Here is a 21,013-nt window from a genome sequence, read left to right as displayed (position 1 = left end):
ATATGATTCGTGTTTAAAATCTAAATGAGACAGTATTAGAGAAGTTTCCTGGAAGAAAACTGCAAGTCAGAATCTCTTCAAGGGGAGTGTGTGTAATCAACCTTTATAGTGAGAAGCCTATCAGTTAACAAGCACACACACATACCCTCAAGTATCCTAGAAACAGAAACAAATGCCGGGTTTTTCTCCTCTTAAACTACACATTGACTCTGTAAACTTAAGCCAGATGGGAGTTCTTCGTAAAAATAGTGTAGAAGCACTGACACAGACAGAAACCATCACTGTGACCATGTTCATCTCTGCGACACAACCTTACAGGTTTTTACTCAGTCCATATACAGAGAAAGTCATGCCCAGAACATGTCACTGAACTTCAGTGTATAAGCCGTAACAGAGTGGCATCTAAAGAGCATTTCATCACACTCTAAAGAGATAAACTGTATCTATTTGTTAAGAAACAAATGAAAGTAACTGTCAAAAAAAAATCATTCTTGCTAGTTCAAAACAGTCACCACTCTAGCACCTACCTTTTGACTTGTCAATGACTAAATTTTGGAAGAAAAGTTCAAAATGACTCATTCATTTTTCAAATCTATTTTCCTTATGTTGTTTTTAAAAAGATGAACATGACATGATATTAAACTGGAAGTGGAACTCCTAATTCATACAGCATGATGTTGATTCTCTTTTCTCAGCAGGGGCGATGCTGAAATAGTGTGTAGCCCAACAGGACTACGAATGCAGCTACAAACCTAATAAATCAATATAGGGAACAAACTGACACCCTAAGTATTATACTGCTATCTACTGTTGAACTTCGACAGCGACACTGTCACATTATTACGATCTAGTTGGGGGCAGGGACTCAGCAGTTTTGTGGAAGGAAGGAAGCTCTGCCTCACTGGCCTGCTTAGTCACAACACATCTCAAGAAGCACCAAAGAGTCAGGTATGGTAATGCACTCCTCTAATCCCAACAAGGAGATCGAGGCAGACAGATCTCTGAGTGACAGACCAGAGACGGTTCCAGGACAGGAACGAAAAACTACAGAGAAACCCTGTCAAAAAAAAAAAAAAAAAAAAAAAAAAAAAAAAAAAAAAAAAAAAAAAAAAAACTTGCATTCCTGATAAGTCTCTTTTTATTTGCTTTTTTGTTTGTTTTGTTTTTCAAGACAGGGTTTCTCTGTAGCTTTGGAGCCTGTCCTAGAACTCACTCTGTAGACCAGGCTGACCTCCAACTCACAGAGATCCACCTGTCTCTGCCTCCTGAGTGCTGGGATTAAAGGCATGAGGCATGCGCCACCACCACCTGGCGATAGTTCCTTTCTAAATCAAGTATATGAAAAACACATGGCTACTCTCTGATAACTCCATACATAGTTTATTCTGTTTTTATTAAGAAATTCTGGTGTTATTAAACAGCCCACATTTTTTCTGACCACTGTCTTCCTGGGGATATTCTGAAGAGTCATTCCACATGTGCACCATCTCTGCATAACAAACAATGGCACTGCTACCTAGTCAACAAGCTAACGACTTCACTCCACCTTAATGGACCACAGGTTTGTTTGGACATGAGTACAGATCGTAATAAACACTATAAAGTGTTGCAATATGGCAACTTGCATGACACAATACCGTTGAGTTCGATCTCCACAACTGAAGTTTACAGTACAACTGAGTGACAGAGACAAGCAATAAGAGCACGGCTGTGGTTTCTGCTGCAATTACTAAGTGGTGAAACAACTGAATATGGGCATGTTCCAATAAAACTTTATGCATTACAAAACTTAAATATGGTAATATTCTCTTATACCCAAAATCATTATTATTTCAGTTCTTCCTCAACCACTTGAAAGTATAAAAAGCCATGAAAGCCATATTAAGAACACATGTTAGCAGTATGCTGGCACCAAAAGCAATGGATTTCAATCTCTATTAGTAATTCAGTATGCTTTAAAATTCCAGCTGTAAGCTAATCAAGGGGGTAAAAAGTCTTGAATACTCAGTGGTAACAACAAACAAAACCTTTCCAGTGTAGGTCTGAAGCAAGCATTTGTCACAGTTCCCAAATCTAATAGCGATTTTATTCAAAAGTGACTCAAATTGCTCAAAGGTTGGAAGTAGGATCAGAGAAAGAGTGCTTCCTTAACATGCAAGGCCCTGTGCTTCATTGGCCATACTCAAAACAAACCACTATCACTTCTGCTCTCGCTACTGCTAAACAGAATCCTCATTTTTCTGTGTGAGTTTAAGTCTCTTCTGTGTATCTAGATTAGTGAGCAAACAGGCATAAAACTGAAATTGTATTCATTTTTCTTTTTGTAGTAATGGGAATTGAACAAAGAGGTTCTCCCAGTGCAGGGTAAGCACGTTACCACTGGCTATATTCTCAGCCCTAAAAGTAAAACTTTAAGATGTGACATATTTGAACAGTAACAATTTAAACTAGATATTCTATATCCTGACACCACATGCAAGTCTTAACATCTTATTTTACTACAAGCCACTAGATGAGGCTCAATATTATTACTTTGAAATCTACCACATTTATTTTAGTGGCATACAAGTGGCACAAAAGTTAGATATTTATTAGTTATTTGAGTATCACTCCATCTCCTCTTACACACACGCCTTCCATTAACTATTTAAAGCTAAGGACGCAAATACTGTGGCCTTTTCATTTCTCTTTTTGTTCTTAGGCAGGTTTTCTCTGTATAGTCATAGACCAGATTGGCCTTAAGATCCACAAGCCTCTGTCTCCTGAGTGCTGGAATTTTTTTTTTTTTTTTGAGACAGGTTTGGTTTTGGTTTTTCTCTATAGCTTTGAAGCCTGTCCTGGAACTAGCTCTTGTACACCAGGCTGGCCTTGAACTCACAGAATTACACCCGCCTCTGCCTCCAGAGTGCTGGCATTAAAAGCATGAGCCACCATTGCCCAGTGAGCCTTTTCCTTTCTTTTTGGTAAATAACTGTTGTGGGAACTCCTTCAACCAGTAGCCTTTTAGATACCAGCCCATTTTGGGAATGGTCTGAGGTACTATATAAGCTCAGTTGTAAAGCATGCTCAGCCCTTTTTTGCTGGATTTGGTTCCCAGCTTCCAGAGCACACAGAAGACAGCAGGTCTTTACCCTTATTGTGAGTGTTATCCTCTGTTGTAGTCCATTACGGGCTATTGAGCACTCTTTACTACGCCTACACATTTCTCCCTCCATTACACAACATGTAGCAGCGCCATCCGTGCAATGGTACATGGATGTCTGCAGACTCTTGCACATTTCCATTTCTCTTTTTACTTTATTGTAACTGTGACTTGCTTGTGTGGGGTGAGAGCTATTAAAATGTATTCATTAAAACTTTGGAAGCTTTACAAAAGCAAAGTACTGTGGATTATGATTTAAACTAAAACCTCAATAGCTACTTACCTACAACTAAGCCACATTCAGGGCAGATCATATCACCAGCTCTGTAGTCCTCTACTAAAATTGCATCTGGATGATTCGGACATGTGACTCTTGGGAGAGCATCCAAACTACATGGAAAAAAAGAACAACACATTTTTATATTTTCCAACTAATAAACAAGTCTGAGTTTTATTGTCTTCTAGTAATAGGTAAGCTGCTAAGATTTTTGAAATCCTTGATTAGTATAACAACTTACAATCACAATAGCCAGGAGCATTTATATATAATTATCTGATGTGTGATCTTTGCTATTTATTTCTATTGTTAGGGAATAAGGGTGTTTTCTATTTGTCAGCCACCATAATGATGGATTTAGCATAGCACAGTAAAGCCAACACACACTGCATGCAAGACAGTCAGTTGCAGCTGTGCTGGTCTTAGGTCTGATGATTTTAGCTTTGCTGGGCATACTAACACATGCTATAGTCCCAGCACTTGAGGCTAAAGTAGGATTCCTTGAGTCCAGGACTTCAAGAACAGCCCAGACAAAAGACATAAGTATCTTCACAAGTAAAAAAAAAAAAAAAAAGAAAAAAAAAACTGGATAACCATACACAGAAGAATCTAGATTTCTATCTCTTATGCTGTCCAAACATCAATTCAAAATGGACCAATGACCTTCATGTAAGATCTAACCTTGGGGGCTGGAAAGATGGCTCAGAGGTTGAGTGCTTACTGCTCTTTCAGAAGACCTGGGTTCAGTTCCTAGCACCCACACAGTGACTCACAACCACCTATTAACTCCAGTTCCATGGAGTCTGATACTTTCTTCTGGCCTCTCAGGTCACCAGGCACACACTCAGACACAAAAATAAAAGTAAAAGAGATCTGACACTTTGAAAGCACTAGAGGAAATAGGTAAAAGGTACTTCAAGATGTAGGTATAGCAAGGACTGTGTAGGAGGAGAGAGCTTGTTGGTTCCCACTACCCAGGGCCAAAATAATCACACAGAAACTGTATTATTCAAATCACGCTTGGCCCATTAGCTCTAGCTTCTTATTGGCTAACTCTTACATATTAATTTAACCCATCTTCATTAATCTGTGCACCACCACGAGGTGGTGGCCTACCAGTAAAGTTTCAGCACGTCTGTCTCTGGCAGTGGCTCCACGGTTTCTCTCTGACTCCACCTCCTTTCTCCCAGTATTGTATTGCGTTTTCCCTGCCATTGGTCTAACACAGTTCCTTTATTACCCAATGATAGTCACAGCATACAGAGGGGAATCCCACATAGGACTGTCTTAAAAGGATGCCAGTAGCACAGGATATAATCCCAAGAATGGAAAGGAGTGACTGCAAGAAAAAAAACTAAACAGCATCTACACTGCAAAGAAAATAATCAGCAGAGCTAACACGGTGGACAGAAAAGTAGGAAAACCTCTGCCAGTGTCATAGGAAACACTGTATATTAATATCAAGAAACTATATTGCACTCCAAAAATTAAGTACCAGAAATCAACAAGTAGACTAATGAAAGATAGTTCTCAAAAAAAAAAAAAAAAGGAAACACAAATGGCCAATATTCAGTATCTTTAGCCACTGAGGAAATTAAAACTGCGTTTTATCTCATCCCAGTCAGAACGGCCATTATCTAGACACCCAATGACAACAATAGTATGACAACTGTGGATGGGAAGAGAAACTGTTACAGTTGCCGTGGAAATCAGAATGGGTTTTCTCAAAAGACAAACTATAGGGCTGGTGAGATAGCTCAGTGGGTAAAAGTGCTTATGGCCAGGCATGAGGACGAGTTCAGCCACTGGGACCCAATGGCAGAGGGATAAACCAACTTCCATAGTTGTCCTCGGATGTGGTTAGCGGAGAAAGCAGAATCCCACCAACTGTCCTGACTCACACCTTGGCACAGGTCCTCCCCCCAGTAAATAAATACACTAATAAATTTTTCTTAAAATAGAACTATGTAATAGACTATACAACTCCTAGGCAGATACCTGAAGCTCTAAGTATACACATCACACACACACACTCAAATACCCATGTTCATCTGTAACAATGTAATGAAGTCAAATCAACTTTAGGGTAAAAAAAAAAATGTGTTACCAATACACAGCCTTAAAAAATGAAATCTTAGGAAACAAATGGAAATGGAAAGCATTAGACTAAGTGAATAAAACAGAATCAGAAAAACAAGGACAGCATGATTCCTTCATGTGTGGGATTTGTATTCAAGTTTACATGTATGTATATTATACATACCCATACATGTTACATACGTATGTAGGATCTGAAAGAAAAATGGGGAACTGTAAGCAGGAAGGAAGTGACCTGAGGGAGGAGAGAAGAGGAAAAGAGAGGGGCAGAAGGGGCACTATTTGGAAGAAGTGAACCAGCAAGAAAGTGGAAGTCAGGACTGCCTAATACAAAAGTGTACACCAACGTAAGACATGCCATAAGACCATTATACTGCACACTACTCTAAGAAACTCATTTCAAATGAAAAATAATGACTACAAAGCTAACATTATGTTATGACATTAGTAACAATATTTTCCTTTTATTTTCTTAAAAGACAGGTGTTGCTCTATAGTCTTATTGGCCTCAAACACACTATACAGCCCAGGCTGGCATCACCCAAGAGCCTCTTACCTCAGCCTCCTGAAGTGAGATCACAGGGATGTGCCACAAAGCCCAGTTCATGATATTAGTAACTTTTTTATTTATCTTGAACAATAAAACACCTTGGGGAAATTGATTAACCTTAAATGACTTGATAAAACATGCTTTTAAAAAAACAAAGATTCTTGGTCAAAACCTAAGTATTATTTTTGGAAGGTGTGAGCCCTCTTCTAAAGCTCACTTGACATGTACAGAGCAAATGGTTCCATTGCAGTCACCACAAGCATACACTTAAGACACAAAACTGACTCTTTACAACATGTAAATAGACATTTGTGGTTTAGGGTCAAGTTTCTCATTCTAGCTGTTATAACTCAGAACATTTTAACCACTAACATTGTTTTTCATTTATTTACTTTAAAGGTATATAATTTTTGTTTTATGTATGTATGTATGTGCATGCATGCGTGTCTAGTGCCCAGATGTCAGAAAAGGCATCAGATTCCCTGGAAGTGCAGGTACCATTTGAGTGCCAGGTCCTCTGCAAGAGCAACAAGTGCTCTTAATACTGAGCCATCTTTCTGGCTCACTAACTACCAACTTTGAAGTCACATAGAAAATTGATTTATAAAAAAAAAAGCACATAATAACCACCAAATTTACTCAACTAGAACATATCTTGGAATTTTCTAATCAGGAAAATCGGAGAGGGCAGAAATTGCTTTATTCTGGAAATTTAAAAAAAATTATGAAAAATAAAAGTAGTACATAAAAACTGAAAAGCTGCTGATATAAGAGAAAATGTTAGCAAAATAAGGGGACTTATCATTAAATGAAGCAGGAAGTTACCATAACAGTACGTTATGGATTATCACAGTTTAGCACTTATTTCGTTTGTTTTTTTGTTTTTTTTTTTCGAGACAGGGTTTCTCTGTAGCTTTGGAGTCTGTCTTGGAACTTGCTCTTATAGACCAGACTGGCCTTGAACTCACAGATATTCGCTTGCCTCTGCCACCCTGATGCTGAGATTCAAGGCGTGCACCACCACCGCCAGCCAGTTTAGCACTGTTAACAAGTAGATCAAGCCAGCTGTGATGAAGAATGCCTGTAATCCCAGAATTCCAGAGCAGAGCTAGATCTGCCACCATATTTAGGCCATACTAATAATGATACAAAGATACATGGTAAGTTCTGGGACAGCTTAGACTACAGTGAGCATCTCAAAAAAAATTAAAAATAAGAGTACATAAAAGGGGCTGGGAAGGGATTGGAGCTCAGTGGATAATAACTATACAGTGAGTTCCAGAGCACCTTAGACTATAGTCTCAAAAAGCAAAAAATAAAAAAATAAAGAGAGCGAGCGAGAGAGAGAAAGAAAAGAAAAAGAAAAAATACAAACAAGGGGCTGGGAATGTAGCTTAGAAGGAGAGTACTTGCCTAAGGACATGGGCTTGATCCCTAGCACTTAAAAAAGGAAAACAGGGCCAGGTGATGGTGGCACACGCCTTTAATCCCAGCACTCGGGAGGCAGAGGCAGGCGGATCTCTGCGAGTTTGAGACCAGCCTGGTCTACAGAGCTAGTTCCAGTACAGGCTCCAAAGCCACAGAGAAACCCTGTCTCGAAAAACCAAAAAAAAAAAAAAAAAAGGAAACCAGGAAAGTTTGCAGTGTTTTTAAATGGCAATGGAATTATTTAAGTAAAGGTATTTTGTCTGCATGTATGTCCGTGAATCTGTGCATGACCTGGTACCAGCAGAGTAAGAAGAGGACACTGGATCCCCTGAAACTAGGGTAACTGAAGATTTTGTGAGCTGCCGTGTGGGTACTGGAAACTGAACCCAGGGCCTCTGGAAAAGCAATCAGAGCTTTTAAATTTGCACAATATCCTGCAAGATAGGATATTTCACAGGTCCTGGCCAGAAAATTATTTACCTGAGTCAGAATAAATATAGGACTTCACTCTGAACACATCTCTTCAAGAATATCAATGGGTTTCAAGGCTAAGTGACTGCACACCATCCCCAACGAAATGGAACACCGACCTCTCCTTATTCCCACTGATGGGCCATGTAGAGCAGTAACAGGAATGATTTAAAAGCTGGACAATGGACCGAGCATGTCTGCATGCCTAGGAGAATTCTATGCCAGGAACTCAAAATGAACTGTTCACTAAAAAAAAAATAAATTTCAAGGAATTTTTAAATGACAAGTTTAAAAAATGTAGCCAGTGAGTTTACTACACGTACTATTTAACTACAACTTGTGTTTCAAGAACACAGAAGTTCCCGTTCCATCAGATGACAAGCTGTGCCTACATATGCACACATGCAGCTTTCACGGCAGCGCCACGGGAAAATTTCAGTATTGGATAATTTGGGGAAGCTGTTTTCAGGTCCCCACAAGGAAGTCTTACCTGACAAAACCACGCCCAGATGGAATGATTAAATCATAATTAAATCTAATTTAAAAATAAATTACAACCGGTAAGCAAGAGTGCCAATGGCTTTAGTTCCACACAAACAGTTGAAATTGCTCCTCTACATGTCCACCTCTCGCTTTTTATAACACAGTGTTCCAGGTTCCCAGAAAGGACCTGTGCGCGTCTATGAATAATGGCTTCCCCTGGTGACGTTTATCAATTCCAGTGTGCCAGCAAGTGCAGAACTTAATTTGATACTTTGAATACACTCTGTATTAACTAGAAACCAATGGAATGGTGATCAGAAATAGGTATGCATGCTGGGGCACTGGCATGACTCAGTTTACACATATGCCAGAATACTAATATCTACCTCGCAGTGGTTACAAGAGATATAATTAGGGTCTGCAAAGCACTTTGCAGGTCACAAGATTAAAGGCAGTCTCCGAGGACCCAACACGCATTTCCTGTCGATATTAAGTACACTACGTTTTAAAAATACATTAAAAATGACTTGCAGCATATGTAATTATTTTTTTTTTTTTGCAGACAACATCTCCTTCGGAGTGCTCAATGATACTTGCGGGGGCGTGGCTTTAGGGGAGAATTATTCAAGTCTCCGTACGTGCTTTTTCTTTTCCACTTCGGGGGGCCACTAGGCTGGCGACCCGTTTCCACCAGGCTACCGACGCTGACGTTTCCCAACTTCCTAGCTGACAGATCCACAGGGACCTAGCGCGTCGCTTCCCCAGCTGTCTGGAAAGGAGGCGACGTCACAGCCCCTCAGATTGGACGGGCCGCCGTGGGGGAAACACACAGAAAACATGAACGTGACACAAAGACAGCGGAGGGGGTCCGGAGAGAGACGGAGGCCGGGGCGGCGCAGAGCCGCGGGGACGAAGCCTGACCGCGGCGACTCGGGCGAGCAGGGGACGCCCGCGGCAGCCGTCCTTCCGGAAGAGCCTCGGCCCCGCGACCCCCGGTTCCACTCGTTCCGAGCCCGCCGCACTCACCGGCTGGTCGACGCCATCTTCGTGGCTCCGCCAACAGCTTCTCCCCAAGCAGGAAGCGACACCGGCGGCCGGACGCTCCGAGCCGGGCTTTTATGCGCGAGTCACTCGCGCGCAGTTTGCGCGTCTACGGGTCGGGAGGCGGGCCAAAAAGCAGGCGATCCTAATGACGCAAGCTAAAGGCTTCCTGGTTTTCTTTGCTGAGTAGCTGTCAGCTGCTGGTCGCTGAAGAAACTTCCGAGCTACCGCGGATTGAAGCCGGGCGTGGTTACTCACACCTTTAATCCCAGCACGCGGGAGGCAGAAACTCGAGAATCTCTGTGAGTCCGGGGAGCAGCCTGGTCTATGCAGCCAGGGTCGAGGACAGTGAGGACTACAGAGAGAGACCCTGTCTCGAACTAAACAAAACAAAAAACCGACCCAGGAAGAGTCTCAGAGAATCCAGCGAATGAGTTCAGAGTTAGTTCTCCAGCAAACCGAATCAAAACCCAAAGAAGTTGCCCGTCGTGGTGAAAGGACGGACGTAAGCATTAGACCAAAACAAAACACCACAAATCAGATGGGCAGACAGACAGACAGACAGACAGATAATAGGTAGGTACATAGACAGACAGACAGATGATGGCTGTTAGGTAGGTAAATAGATGAGGAAGAGAGAGAGAGAGAGAGAGAGAGAGAGAGAGAGAGAGAGAGAGAGAGAGAGAGAGAGAACAAAACAACCCACAAAGGAAGCAAAGCTGTTCGAAAGGGGCAAAGCCCTTACCTCAAACCACTCCTTTACTTTCAAGTCAATTTTCCCTGTCTGATTGAATTTCTCATTTGCCCTGAGTAAAAAAAATGGAATAAAAAGAAATTGGCTTTGGTCTTTAGGAATGGCTATCAATTCAAGTTCTGTCACAGACCAACAAGCTTCGAATTCCTCCGGGTCTTTTACCTCAACAGTGTAGGGATAGAGTGGATTTGCCTCAAAGGCACTTCTAGAATCGACTCAAGATCAGATAGAGCCCAGTGACAGTAGAGTATGTTGTGAAGGAAACGGAGAATCTGGTCCTGCCATGATTCATGGTGTTTGTCTTTCCCCAAACATCATTGGACATTGAACTGAAAGCTAAGAATAGAAAATTTAATAAAACACCTAATGACTGTAAAAGGGCCTATTGTACATTTATTTATTTATGTACCAGTTAAACTAGCATCAAACTGGAAATAACAAGGCAGGTCTTGTTTTTCATCCTTGTAATCCTAGGAGGCAGAGGCTGGAGGTCCAGACATCCAAATCCAGCATGGACTTCAGAGTGGGAGCCTGTCTCATTCCTTGCCCGCTTACTTAACAAAGGTAATTGTAGCAGCATTTCATTTGTATTTTAATAAATAAAGCTTGCCCCACTATGACACACACTTTTAATCCCAGTAGCCACACTAGTTGCCATAGAAACTGAGCTGTGTATGCCTTTAATCCCAGCCCTAGAGAGGATTATAAAATGGGAGGAGACAGCTGTCAGGCTCAGGCTCATTCTGAGATTCCTGGAGGCAGGATCACCATTTCAACCTGAGGTGGAGATAAGAGCCAGTGGCTGGCTCTTTTGCTTTTCGGATCTTCATGCTGAACCCCAATTTCTCTTTCTGAGTTTCTATTAATCATGCTTCATGTAATAATGCTACTTCTTTGTGAATGAGCCTCCTGGTAAAGTTGGAATTAAAGTAACTGCAAGAGAGGCATCTTCCACTGAGATAAAAAACTCAGATATTAGCATTAGTAAACACTTTCTTTGTTAATGGAAATCAAGGGCCACTAAGCAGTCACTGTTTTCTTGAACAGAGTAGAAGCTAGGGGCTTCCCTTTAAGAGCCAGAGTTGCTGGGAATGTAATCAGTGGGTGGACTGCTTGTCTGCAAGGCATGAAGGCCCGGGTTCAGTCCCAGCACTGCAGAAAAACAGGTGTGCTGGTGCCAGTCTGTAATCACCACTGGGAAGGTGGAGACCGGAGGAGGAGTTTAAGGTCATCTTTGGATACCTCACGAATTTGAGGCTAGCCTGGAAAGCCAGTCTGTTGTAAGCACTCTGTGCCCTGAGTAAGTTGCCCCCAGGAGATTTTTAGACAAAGCCTTTGACTCCGTTTTGAGGGCGGAGAGTGACTACTGGTTTCTCCCCACAGTATGAGAACGAATTGAATGGCAACATATTAGCAAGGCTCAGTGGGTTCAATGGTGGCAGTTTGTCATTAAGCCACCTGGTTTGGTAATCTGGCTGAGGCAATGCAGGTTCTCTTATTCCAACTGGCATGGCTAATGTTAGCTCTCCTATCCCACAGCACACTGTACTTGTATCTGTATATCTGGGTGCATCTATGTGGCTTACAGAAGCACATTGGTTAAAGAGGTTGCAGCAGAGTTCAAAAGCATTAGACGTGGTCTGAGAGAGAGGTTGTATTGATAACAGAACAGATCGGTGATGTAAGGCAGCCGAAGCTGGAACTGCTGGGGTCAGTTTGGGTGGGAAACTGTGAGGTGAAGGCTGGACTGGGATCTGCGAGTGGAAGATGGAGCATCCAGGTCCAGAGAGGTGGAAGATGTTGATGACCAGCTTTGATGAAACTCATATGTTCCAGGGTAGGAGCTTAAGGATTAGAACCATTAAGCAAAAGGAACAAAGACATAAGAGAAATAAGAGACAGAAACACAGAACAGCATTGGGAGGGACATCCAGGGAATACAGAATCGCGATTCTGTCTGCGTTTATTTTCCACATGCTTATATACTTCACTCCAAATGGGGAGGAGGGAATGCAACAGACTTCATTAACATGATACAAGGAATAGACCTGAATTCTCCAACCTTTGGTCCAGATGGTGTGGATCCACCTCTTTACCCAGAATACCAACTAACCACGCCCTGAGTCAGAATCTCTTATTGTAGCCATTTCTGATATCAACAATTTGGAGAGAGCAAAAATAAGCTCAAACTCCCTGACCTTCAGTCGAGGTGGAACAGGCTCACGTGTGATGTATGTGAGTATTTGAGCAGGCTCACAGAAAGATGAATGAGCGGGCAGTCCAGCAGAGGCTAGACAGGGAGTTGAGCTGAAAGGGGGTCATCAGGAACTGCTCCGCTTGTTGGTCCCTGATTTATACACCAGCTGTTAGGTGACAGGTTGGTGTGTGGCGGTGATATCACGCTGCTAGGTGTCAGTCTCTTTACGGAGTCCAGGTGAGGGACTAGTGGGTCCGGTAATCTTGAATCTTGTTTCCCAGATACGATTTTAATGCCCCCATGTGCCCTTTGCAGTCTCAATTCATGTCCATACTTTGTGAAGTAGCTCCTCTTATACTCCCAGGAATAACTCATTTATCGTTCCGTGCTGCCTGCGTAATTTGCAGATCCACCTAGGGGCTGTAGTCATTCTCCTCTCTGTCAAAACCGAGTCTAAAACTCTTTGTAAAATGGAGCCTCCTATGGTAAGGCACAGCCTAAGAGAACACTGGTTTACATATGTGGGGTAATTCTGAATCTGCCATAGATTGTCACAAAACCTAAATTCATTAATCAATTTAAGAAAGAAGTATGAACCACACCTAAGGGCAGTCCCTCATCCCTGACCCCAGCAGCAGATACCAACAAAAACAAAACATTACTCAAAGGTAGGATTTTTTTTGTCTCATATTGTTTTGTTTGGACTTTTTTTTTTAACCTTACTGGTCTAATGCTTGTATATTATGGTTTCCAAGTTTTAGTTTTCATGGGTGTAAATATTTCTTGTAATCTTTCTTAGTTTCTTTTTTCCTTTTTTGTTTTAGTTTGTTTTGTTTTATCCTTGCTAGTCTTTTTTTTTATTTGTCTAATTCTTCTTTGTCTTTTTGAGACAAGTTCTCTCTATTTTGTAGCTCTGGCTGTCCTGGAACCTTACTATGTAGACAAAGCTAGGATTGAAAGTGTGTACCACCACACCAGGCTGTTTCTTTTCTTAAGAGAAAGCGAAAGGCTTGAGGTTGGAAGGGTGGCAAGGATCTAGGAGATGAATGAGGGGAGACTGAGATCAGAATATAATATATGAAAATAACTTTATTTTAAAAAAAGTATGAGAGACATGAGCATAGAAACCAAAATCTGAGTGGGGGATGAGGGCGCATGGTTACCCCACCTCAATCTGTCATTGTTTAATTCCAAATTGAAAACTTGCCTGTGCTCACATGGGCTGTCTCTTCCCCCTTAAGAATTGTGAGAGTTTGCCAGGCAGTTGTTCCCCTCACGCCTTTAATCCCAGCACTCAAGAGGCTGAGGTTGGTGGAGCTCTGTGAGTTTGAGGTCAGCCTGGTCTATAGAACGTGTTCTAGGACAGCCAGGGCTGTTGCACAGAGAAACCCTGTCTCGAAAGAAAACAAGCAAAAAGAATTGGGAGAATTCCAAACATGTCACGACCCGTTTTAGAGTGACAAGAGCACTCGGCAGGGAAGGGCCCCACCAGTAGGGAGCTTACACCCCACAACCAGTGTGCTTTCCCCGAGAGCATCTTAGGTGGCGAATGAAAGGGAAGAGGGCAATTGGGAGTACTCAGAGGACCAGAAGGACCCAGGGGGTTCACAGTAGATAGCTAACAATGTTTGCTGAGGGGAGAAACCACTAAGGAAACTGAAACCCCAGAGCTGGGAAGGCAGAGCAACTGGCGACATTTCCCTGCCCTGCTCCCAGGTCTTGTGTTGCAGACTTGCAAGGGTTTCTTTGTTAGTGTGGCACTAACAAAGCAATTGTTAAGGTCTTCGCATCCTCATGTCCAGATTTTATTTCTGATCTTGAGTTTAAGACCACATGCACATTTGAGGTTCATCACCTGAGAAACAGAGACTTAGACCAGCTTTGACTACAATTTCTCATGAGAAGTAACATTTTCTGTACATTTATATGCAAGAGATCATAATAATTTTTAGAATAAGATTTTTTTGTTTGTTTGTTTTGTTTTGTTTTGTTTTTGAGACAGGTTTTCTCTGTAGCTTTGGAGCCTGTCCTCCTGGAACTAGCTCTTGTAGACCAGGCTGGCCTCAAACTCACAGAGATCTGCCTGCCTCTGCCTCCTGAGTGCTGGGATTAAAGGCGTGACCCACCATCGCCTGGTGAGATCATAATAATTTTTAAACTAAAGTCTTGATGTTTATTTTCATTATTTTTTTTTTTTTCAAAACAGGGCTTCTCTGTGTAGCTCTGTCAGTCCTGGAACTTGCTATGAAGACCAGGCTGGCCTCAAACTCACAGAGATCCTCCTGTTCTTGTCTCCCAAGTGTTTGAGGGACACTCTATTGTACTATTTTGTTTTTGAGTCAAGGTCTTATTATGGAACCCAGTATGAACCTGGTGTTCACTCTATAGCCCAGACTGTCCTCAGATCTATGGAGATGCTCTTGCCCTTGGCTCTTTAGTGTTGGGATTATAGTCATAAACCACACCCGGCTCTGGCATACTGTTCTGAAAGTTCATGACACGTCTCTCATGCCCTCACTTTCAAAACCACTGATACGGAAACGCCTGTTTGGGAAGTGCCAGGATAATAGTACTGGCTAAAATGACAATCTCACTTCAACAGGAACTGGCTAACATTTGTTAGGAAAGTCTTAGGTTGAGGAAGAACAGATGGCCAGCCAGATTCCAGAATGAGGGCCTCTTTCTGTGTCTCATTACTTTCCCTTCTGTCTGGTTTCAAAATTACTGTACCTTGGGAAATGCATGTGGTATATTTGTAGAAACGTCTATTGGCTTTTTGATTTCTTAATTATGAAGTCTTATTTTAATTTAGGGAGGTGAAGAAGGAACCAAAAAAGAGAAATTTGGGTTAATAATAGTAGCAATCAACTTAATAGAATTTACTGTGTGCCAGGAACTATGTAAAGCTGTGGAGACATTACATCCGTAAATCTCGTCAACAGCTCTATGAGTTGTCCCCCTTCCATAGATGGAGCACTGGAAGTATAAAACTGTTGAGAAACTAAGTCAAGTGGTTTGGAAATGGCAGAGCTGGGATCTGCTGGGATTAGAATCCTGACAGATTGGCTTCAGAATCCGTGCAGCACGTCTCCTAATACAGACTTTGGATCAGAGTTTAGATCCATTGAGTTGTAGATCAGTGGATGGGTTTAATAAGAGGGTGCCCACAGCAATCCTGTGATCTCAATTTTACGAGGCAGCTGCAATCCAAAATACTCTTACCAATTGTCCGCAAAAGGACGCTTGAGTTGGTCGATCAAGTGTTCCCATATCTGAAATGTTCCTGGCTCCTATCTCACTGCTAAGTGTTCTGGTACATGTGATATTGCATTTACCAGCTCTGTTTGTCCCACGATTGATTTGAAATCTTATTTGTGGCTCGTTCTCCATTTGAGAATGAACCCAGGTTTTCATTGGGGAAAGTCTACAACTCCACATACTATGTGGTCACACCCAGACTTTAACTGTTAGGGGATTGTAACTAAGAACCAAAACTGCGTCCTTCTTCGGAATCAGAGGGCAAGACACTAGGAACGAAGGAACGAAAGCAGATTGTCCCTCAGTGTGGATGGAGCAGCAGGTTTTTTTTTTTTTTTGAATCCTTTAAATGGTGATTAAAACAAGCATGGATGAGGTCCTGAGTGAATGTGTATTCCCAACATGAGCATGCCATGTGAGACTCCAATGCCTCAGACTCCTGGCAATGGCAAACCCTTTGTCTGGCCCAGTACTAATGTGGACATTGTGTGCACTAAGTACCAACTGCTACTCCCTCACCTCCAAGAGACACTGCACAAAGAAGACCTCTTACTGAGATTAGGTTTCCCAGATAGACCTCCTACAGAAATTTTCCACATAGATCCTACAGAGATTAGATAATTGCCCCCCCTCCCACATAGACTCCCTGCTGAGCTTGGACAGTTCCTCCTCAGAGTAGCTATCTAGCCTCCTAGTTGGGCTTATGGAAACCCAAATCTGGAAAATGGTTGATACATCTCTACCAGAGTGCTTTGTAGTACCAGATCCCAGCTTTTCCTATTTAAGTTTCGCCATTCCCTTCCTACCCTAATTAGGTAAATTCCTAAGCCTTGTGGTTCAAGGCAGTGTGTAACTTCAAAAATGTTGCTGCCTTCCCCCCTCCCCATCTTTTGTTTGTTTCGTTTTGTTTGGAGACAGGGTCTCTCTACATATCCCTGGCTATCCTGGTATTCACTATGTAGACCAGGCTGGCCTGGAAATCACAGCAATCTAGGGGTTTCTGCCTGCTAAGTGCTGGGTTTTAAAGGCATGTGCCATCTTTCCTAACCTTGTTTTCTGCGCCTTGAAGTTTGTATTTTTCTCAAATAATAACTCCAAATTTGTAATATTAGAGCCATGAAGAAGTTGAATGATACTATAATTTTCCCCAAATCTTTTAAAAAGTAATTTTTTATATTTGTCTGTTTGTTTGTTTTTTGAGAGGGGTTTCTCTGTAGCTTTGGAGCCTGTCCTGGAACTCACTCTGTAGACCAGGTTGGCCTCGAACTCACAAAGATCTGCCTGCCTCTGCCTCCCAAGTGCTGGGATTAAAGGCGTGTGCCACCACTGCCCGGATCCCCAAATCTTTTTAAGTATATTTGCTTAGTCTAGATTACATTTGCTCTTATAATCTGTCTTACTAATCAAGTCCTCTGATGAGCTGAGAGAGCATGGAAATTTTATTCCTGCTCCCCTTAAGACAGACTTCCTATTATTATTATTATTATTATTATTATTCATTAGTTATAGAGTCTCACTCATGCAAGGCTTAAAATTCTTCTACCTCTGTCTTTTGTGTGCTGGGATTGCAGACACAAACCACCACTATTGGCCTGTTTGTTAAAGACTGTATTTTTTTTTAAAGGCAACAACAACAACAACAAAAACAAATTTGTTTTATTATTTTAAATTATGTGTACCTGTGTATGGTGAGGCCTGAAGAGGTTTTTGGATCCCTGGACCTGCAATTAGAGGTGGATGAGCTGCCTAACATGGATGCTGGGAACCAAATTCTGGTCCTCTGCAAGACCAGCAAGTGATCTTTACCACTGAGCCATCTCTCCACCTGGAGACTGCATTTTAATATTGGAGTCTATTGTTGTCATGAAAACCACACGTTAAGAGCTTTATTCCACATGACTACATAGTTTCAAATGCACTCACAAGCAACTTAAAACTCCAAAGGTGTTAAAGTATGACCTCAGGGTGTGGCTGTGATGTCGTTCCTTTCATTCCTGCCGTGCACTGCTCACAATATTCTAAATTTACCTGGAAAGACTCCAAAAAAGCTTTCTTTGCTAAAGCCCTTCTAGCCAGTAATCCTTCTTCTGAGGCCCAGAGTGAGGGAATGGGACTAGGAGATACTGTATTCACGAAGAGGCCCCATACAATGTTACCCAGATTTGCAGGAAGCTACGAACAAGATAAAAACTTGAAGTAGGAAACCTGCAACGTTAGGCATCGTGTTCTAAACCATGAAGCTGCCTACGACTGGATTAGGAAGTAGTATGCATCCCCATGCAGTTTAGTGATTAAAGCCAATCCGTGTCCCAGGACATTTTCTAAGCAACACTTCACCAAAGCTGAGTCTGTTCCTTCAGCTGTTTGAAAGTAAACGCAGTAATCCCTGGAATGCTGGGTCCTCTTTGTACCTTTGTGACGGATCTATCTGCATTTAGCAGACACTTAGAACATATTGATTTATATGATATCTACAAAGTGAAAACGCCACTACCTGCAGGCCTTAGGAGATGGCTCACTGGGTGAAGAGCCAGCTGTGTAAGCATGAGGACCTGAGTTTGGATCCCCAAGGCTCATGCAAAAAAGCCAGTTTAGGCACATGTGTCTCTAACCTAAGGGCAGGGGAACCGAGACAAGTAGATCCCTGGAGCTGGCTGACTGGCCACTCTAGCCAGTTGGTGAGTGCTGGGTTTAAGGACACACCCTGTCTCAAAACGAAAGGTGGAGAATGATAAAGAACACATGTGCATGGGCACATACATGCACATGCTTCTTCCCTCCACAATGCATGCATTTTTTAAAAAAAGATACCTGTGCTGTTCTTTAATAATAATGAAGAAAAATTAATGCTGATTTATTGGTGGGATTCTCCATTATAGCTAGCTAGGTGTGCACACTTTTTTTCTTAGTGCTTCCCCCATGTGTACAATTTTCTATTATGTCTGCACACCTTTAGAGTCATGTGTTCTACTTCAATCTTTTCACGACACAGTTTAATTTTAAAGTGCTCTGATAAGTGCTCAATCTGAACATGCCTACTCCTCCTTCAGGTTCTGTTAAACCCCAGCTACAATCTTTCAAATTCTCAGGATACTTTGCCAGAGTCATGTGATACAAGCTACACTTTGGCTTAATAAAAATTTAGCTTGGGTTTGCTTTAAAACAACTAAACTGTACCGTGACAGATCATCCTTCAAGCACTTTTTATTGAAAAGTGAGAAAAAAATAGATTTTTTTTTTTTGGTTTTTCGAGACAGGGTTTCTCTAGCCTGTCCTGGCACTAGCTCTGTAGACCAGGCTGGTCTCGAACTCACAGAGATCCGCCTGCCTCTGCCTCCCGAGTGCTGGGATTAAAGGCATGCGCCACCATCGCCCGGCATGAAAAAAATAGATTTAGAGCTGGATGCAAACCTATAATCTCAATACTTCAGGAAGCCACCATAGGAGACTCACAAATTCTAGTCTGAGGCCAGCCTAGGCTCTACAGCAACACCCTTTCTTAATTTCTTTGAGTTGATTTATTAATATGGAAATAAAGATTAAGCATATCCACTATGAATATCTGAGTACTGACATGTCCCAAAATCCAAATGATTTTAAGTCCTACTAGTACAGTGGTTCTCAACCTGTAGGTTGCCACCCCTTTAGGGTCCCATGTCAGATAGCCTGCAAATAAGGTATTTACATTACAATTCATAACAGTAGCAAAATTACTTATAAAGTAGAAATGAAAATAATGCATGGTTGTGGGTCACCGCAAAGTCATGAGGAACTGTCCCAAAGGGTCACAAGACTAGGAAGGTTGAAAGTCACTGTATTAGCATATCTCCATTAGAAATTTCCATACATTGGATTTTGTTATAGCATGAATATAATTACTTAAAACATTATATAAAATCACCTTCAGGCCATGTGTGTAAAATGTGTATGAAACTGAAGAATGACTTTAAAATTTGAATCCCATCCTAAAGATATGCTGTTGTAGGAGGCCGTTTGTTCATCCCAGCTGTCCAGAACCAAAATAATCACACAGAAACTATATTAATTAAATAACTTCTTGGCCCATTTGCGCTCTGCTTCTTATTAGTCCTTTTGCATATAGGAATGAAAGAGATAGGTCACTGGTCACTTCTCCACCGTTTCTCTGATCATTTGGGTCCTTACCCTGATATCTGACTCCCAAGTTTATTGATTAAAAAATAATCAGATAAATGCATCATCTGGTGTCCAACTCGGGGCATGAAATCATGAGTTAGCCACTTATCATGAGTTCGCCACTTGTCACTGGTTTTGCAACTGCTGGAGCCTCTGCCACGGCTGGCTTTCCCTCCTTTGCCTTATGCCCTCTGAGGGAGTCTGGGATTTTCTTGTTGCAGCCTCTCTACAACAGCCACCAGTTGCCACCCATTGCTGGCGCCAAACCCACAGGTACCTGGGCTCCAAATGCCATTGGAGTTAGCTGGCCATAGCTGGCTGGCTCTGCCTTATGGCAGCCCTGTGCCCTCACTTCCTGCCACACATGCTTCTTCTACACGTCTGCTTTTCAGGCTGCAGGCTCTCCCTCCCTGTGGGTTGTGGGCTTCCCATGGACCCCCTCCCTGGGGGACTGCCACACCAGGTCAGCGGCATTGACACCAGCTTGGGCTTCTATTGAAGTTGTTGTGATCACTACCAAACACTTCAGTCCCCAATGGGAAGCATTGTTACGATGCAGAGAATTAGGTCTCTGTATGATTCCACAATGGATAATTTAAAAAATGAAGAAAATAAATGGAGAGATAATCAGCTTAGCTGGGATTGACAGAGTGTCAATGATAATCTTATCAGCTTGGTAATTAATGCTTTATCTATCCCTAAAAAAGCTGTTTGCTTTCTGTTCCAAATATAAAAAATTGACTGATAAGATGCAGTCTTTAGAAAGGCCTACTAATGAAACTAAGAAAAATTAAGAAAAATATTCACACAAGGACAGAAGAGTTGAGAACCTACAGCGCCATTGCATTATGAAACTGAAGAGGGGCAGCCCAAGGCTCTTAGAAAATTGGCCTGAATTTGTCCAGTTACCATTCCAGAATGACCACCAGATGATTGGCACCCACAAGGCTATTCAGAAGTTAACTGGTATCCTATAGAAACGTTAGATTTGAAGAGATTTACGGAAGCAATAGTCTAATTAATGGTATGCATTCACTTTTATAAAGCAGATGTTAAATTCATGGGCCACTTAGAAGACAACCATTCCACAGATCTGGAAAAATTTAGTTACAGCCGTATTGGAAGCTGGTGCTCAGATATAATGAAAAATGTGGTAGAGA

General features: G+C 41.9%; 2 protein-coding genes across 2 annotated transcripts in view; one reads left to right on the top strand and one right to left on the bottom strand.

Annotated features, from left to right (window-relative positions):
* Nucleotides 1-9,628, bottom strand: part of Gtf2b (general transcription factor IIB) — a 19,307-nt gene extending 9,679 nt beyond the window's left edge. Inside the window, exons 1-2 of the mRNA XM_050160208.1 lie at nucleotides 9,475-9,628; nucleotides 3,426-3,532 (exon numbers count right to left, since the gene is read on the bottom strand). Coding sequence (XP_050016165.1) covers nucleotides 3,426-3,532; nucleotides 9,475-9,491 — 124 coding nt within the window. The 5' untranslated portion in view covers nucleotides 9,492-9,628. The remainder of the gene's footprint in view (nucleotides 1-3,425; nucleotides 3,533-9,474) is intronic.
* A 291-nt stretch (nucleotides 9,629-9,919) lies between these two features.
* Nucleotides 9,920-21,013, top strand: part of LOC126512418 (trichohyalin-like) — a 78,934-nt gene continuing 67,840 nt past the window's right edge. Inside the window, 2 exon segments of the mRNA XM_050160201.1 lie at nucleotides 9,920-9,980; nucleotides 10,718-10,807. Coding sequence (XP_050016158.1) covers nucleotides 9,920-9,980; nucleotides 10,718-10,807 — 151 coding nt within the window.

The sequence above is a fragment of the Alexandromys fortis genome, unplaced genomic scaffold, assembly GCF_014885135.2.
Source record: "Alexandromys fortis isolate MF-2015 unplaced genomic scaffold, M_Fortis_MF-2015_v1.1 scaffold_124, whole genome shotgun sequence".
In the NCBI taxonomy this organism is placed as follows: domain Eukaryota; kingdom Metazoa; phylum Chordata; class Mammalia; order Rodentia; family Cricetidae; genus Alexandromys; species Alexandromys fortis.
The sequence above is the reverse complement of the archived record's forward strand: the minus strand, read 5'-3'. Positions and strand labels throughout refer to the sequence as shown.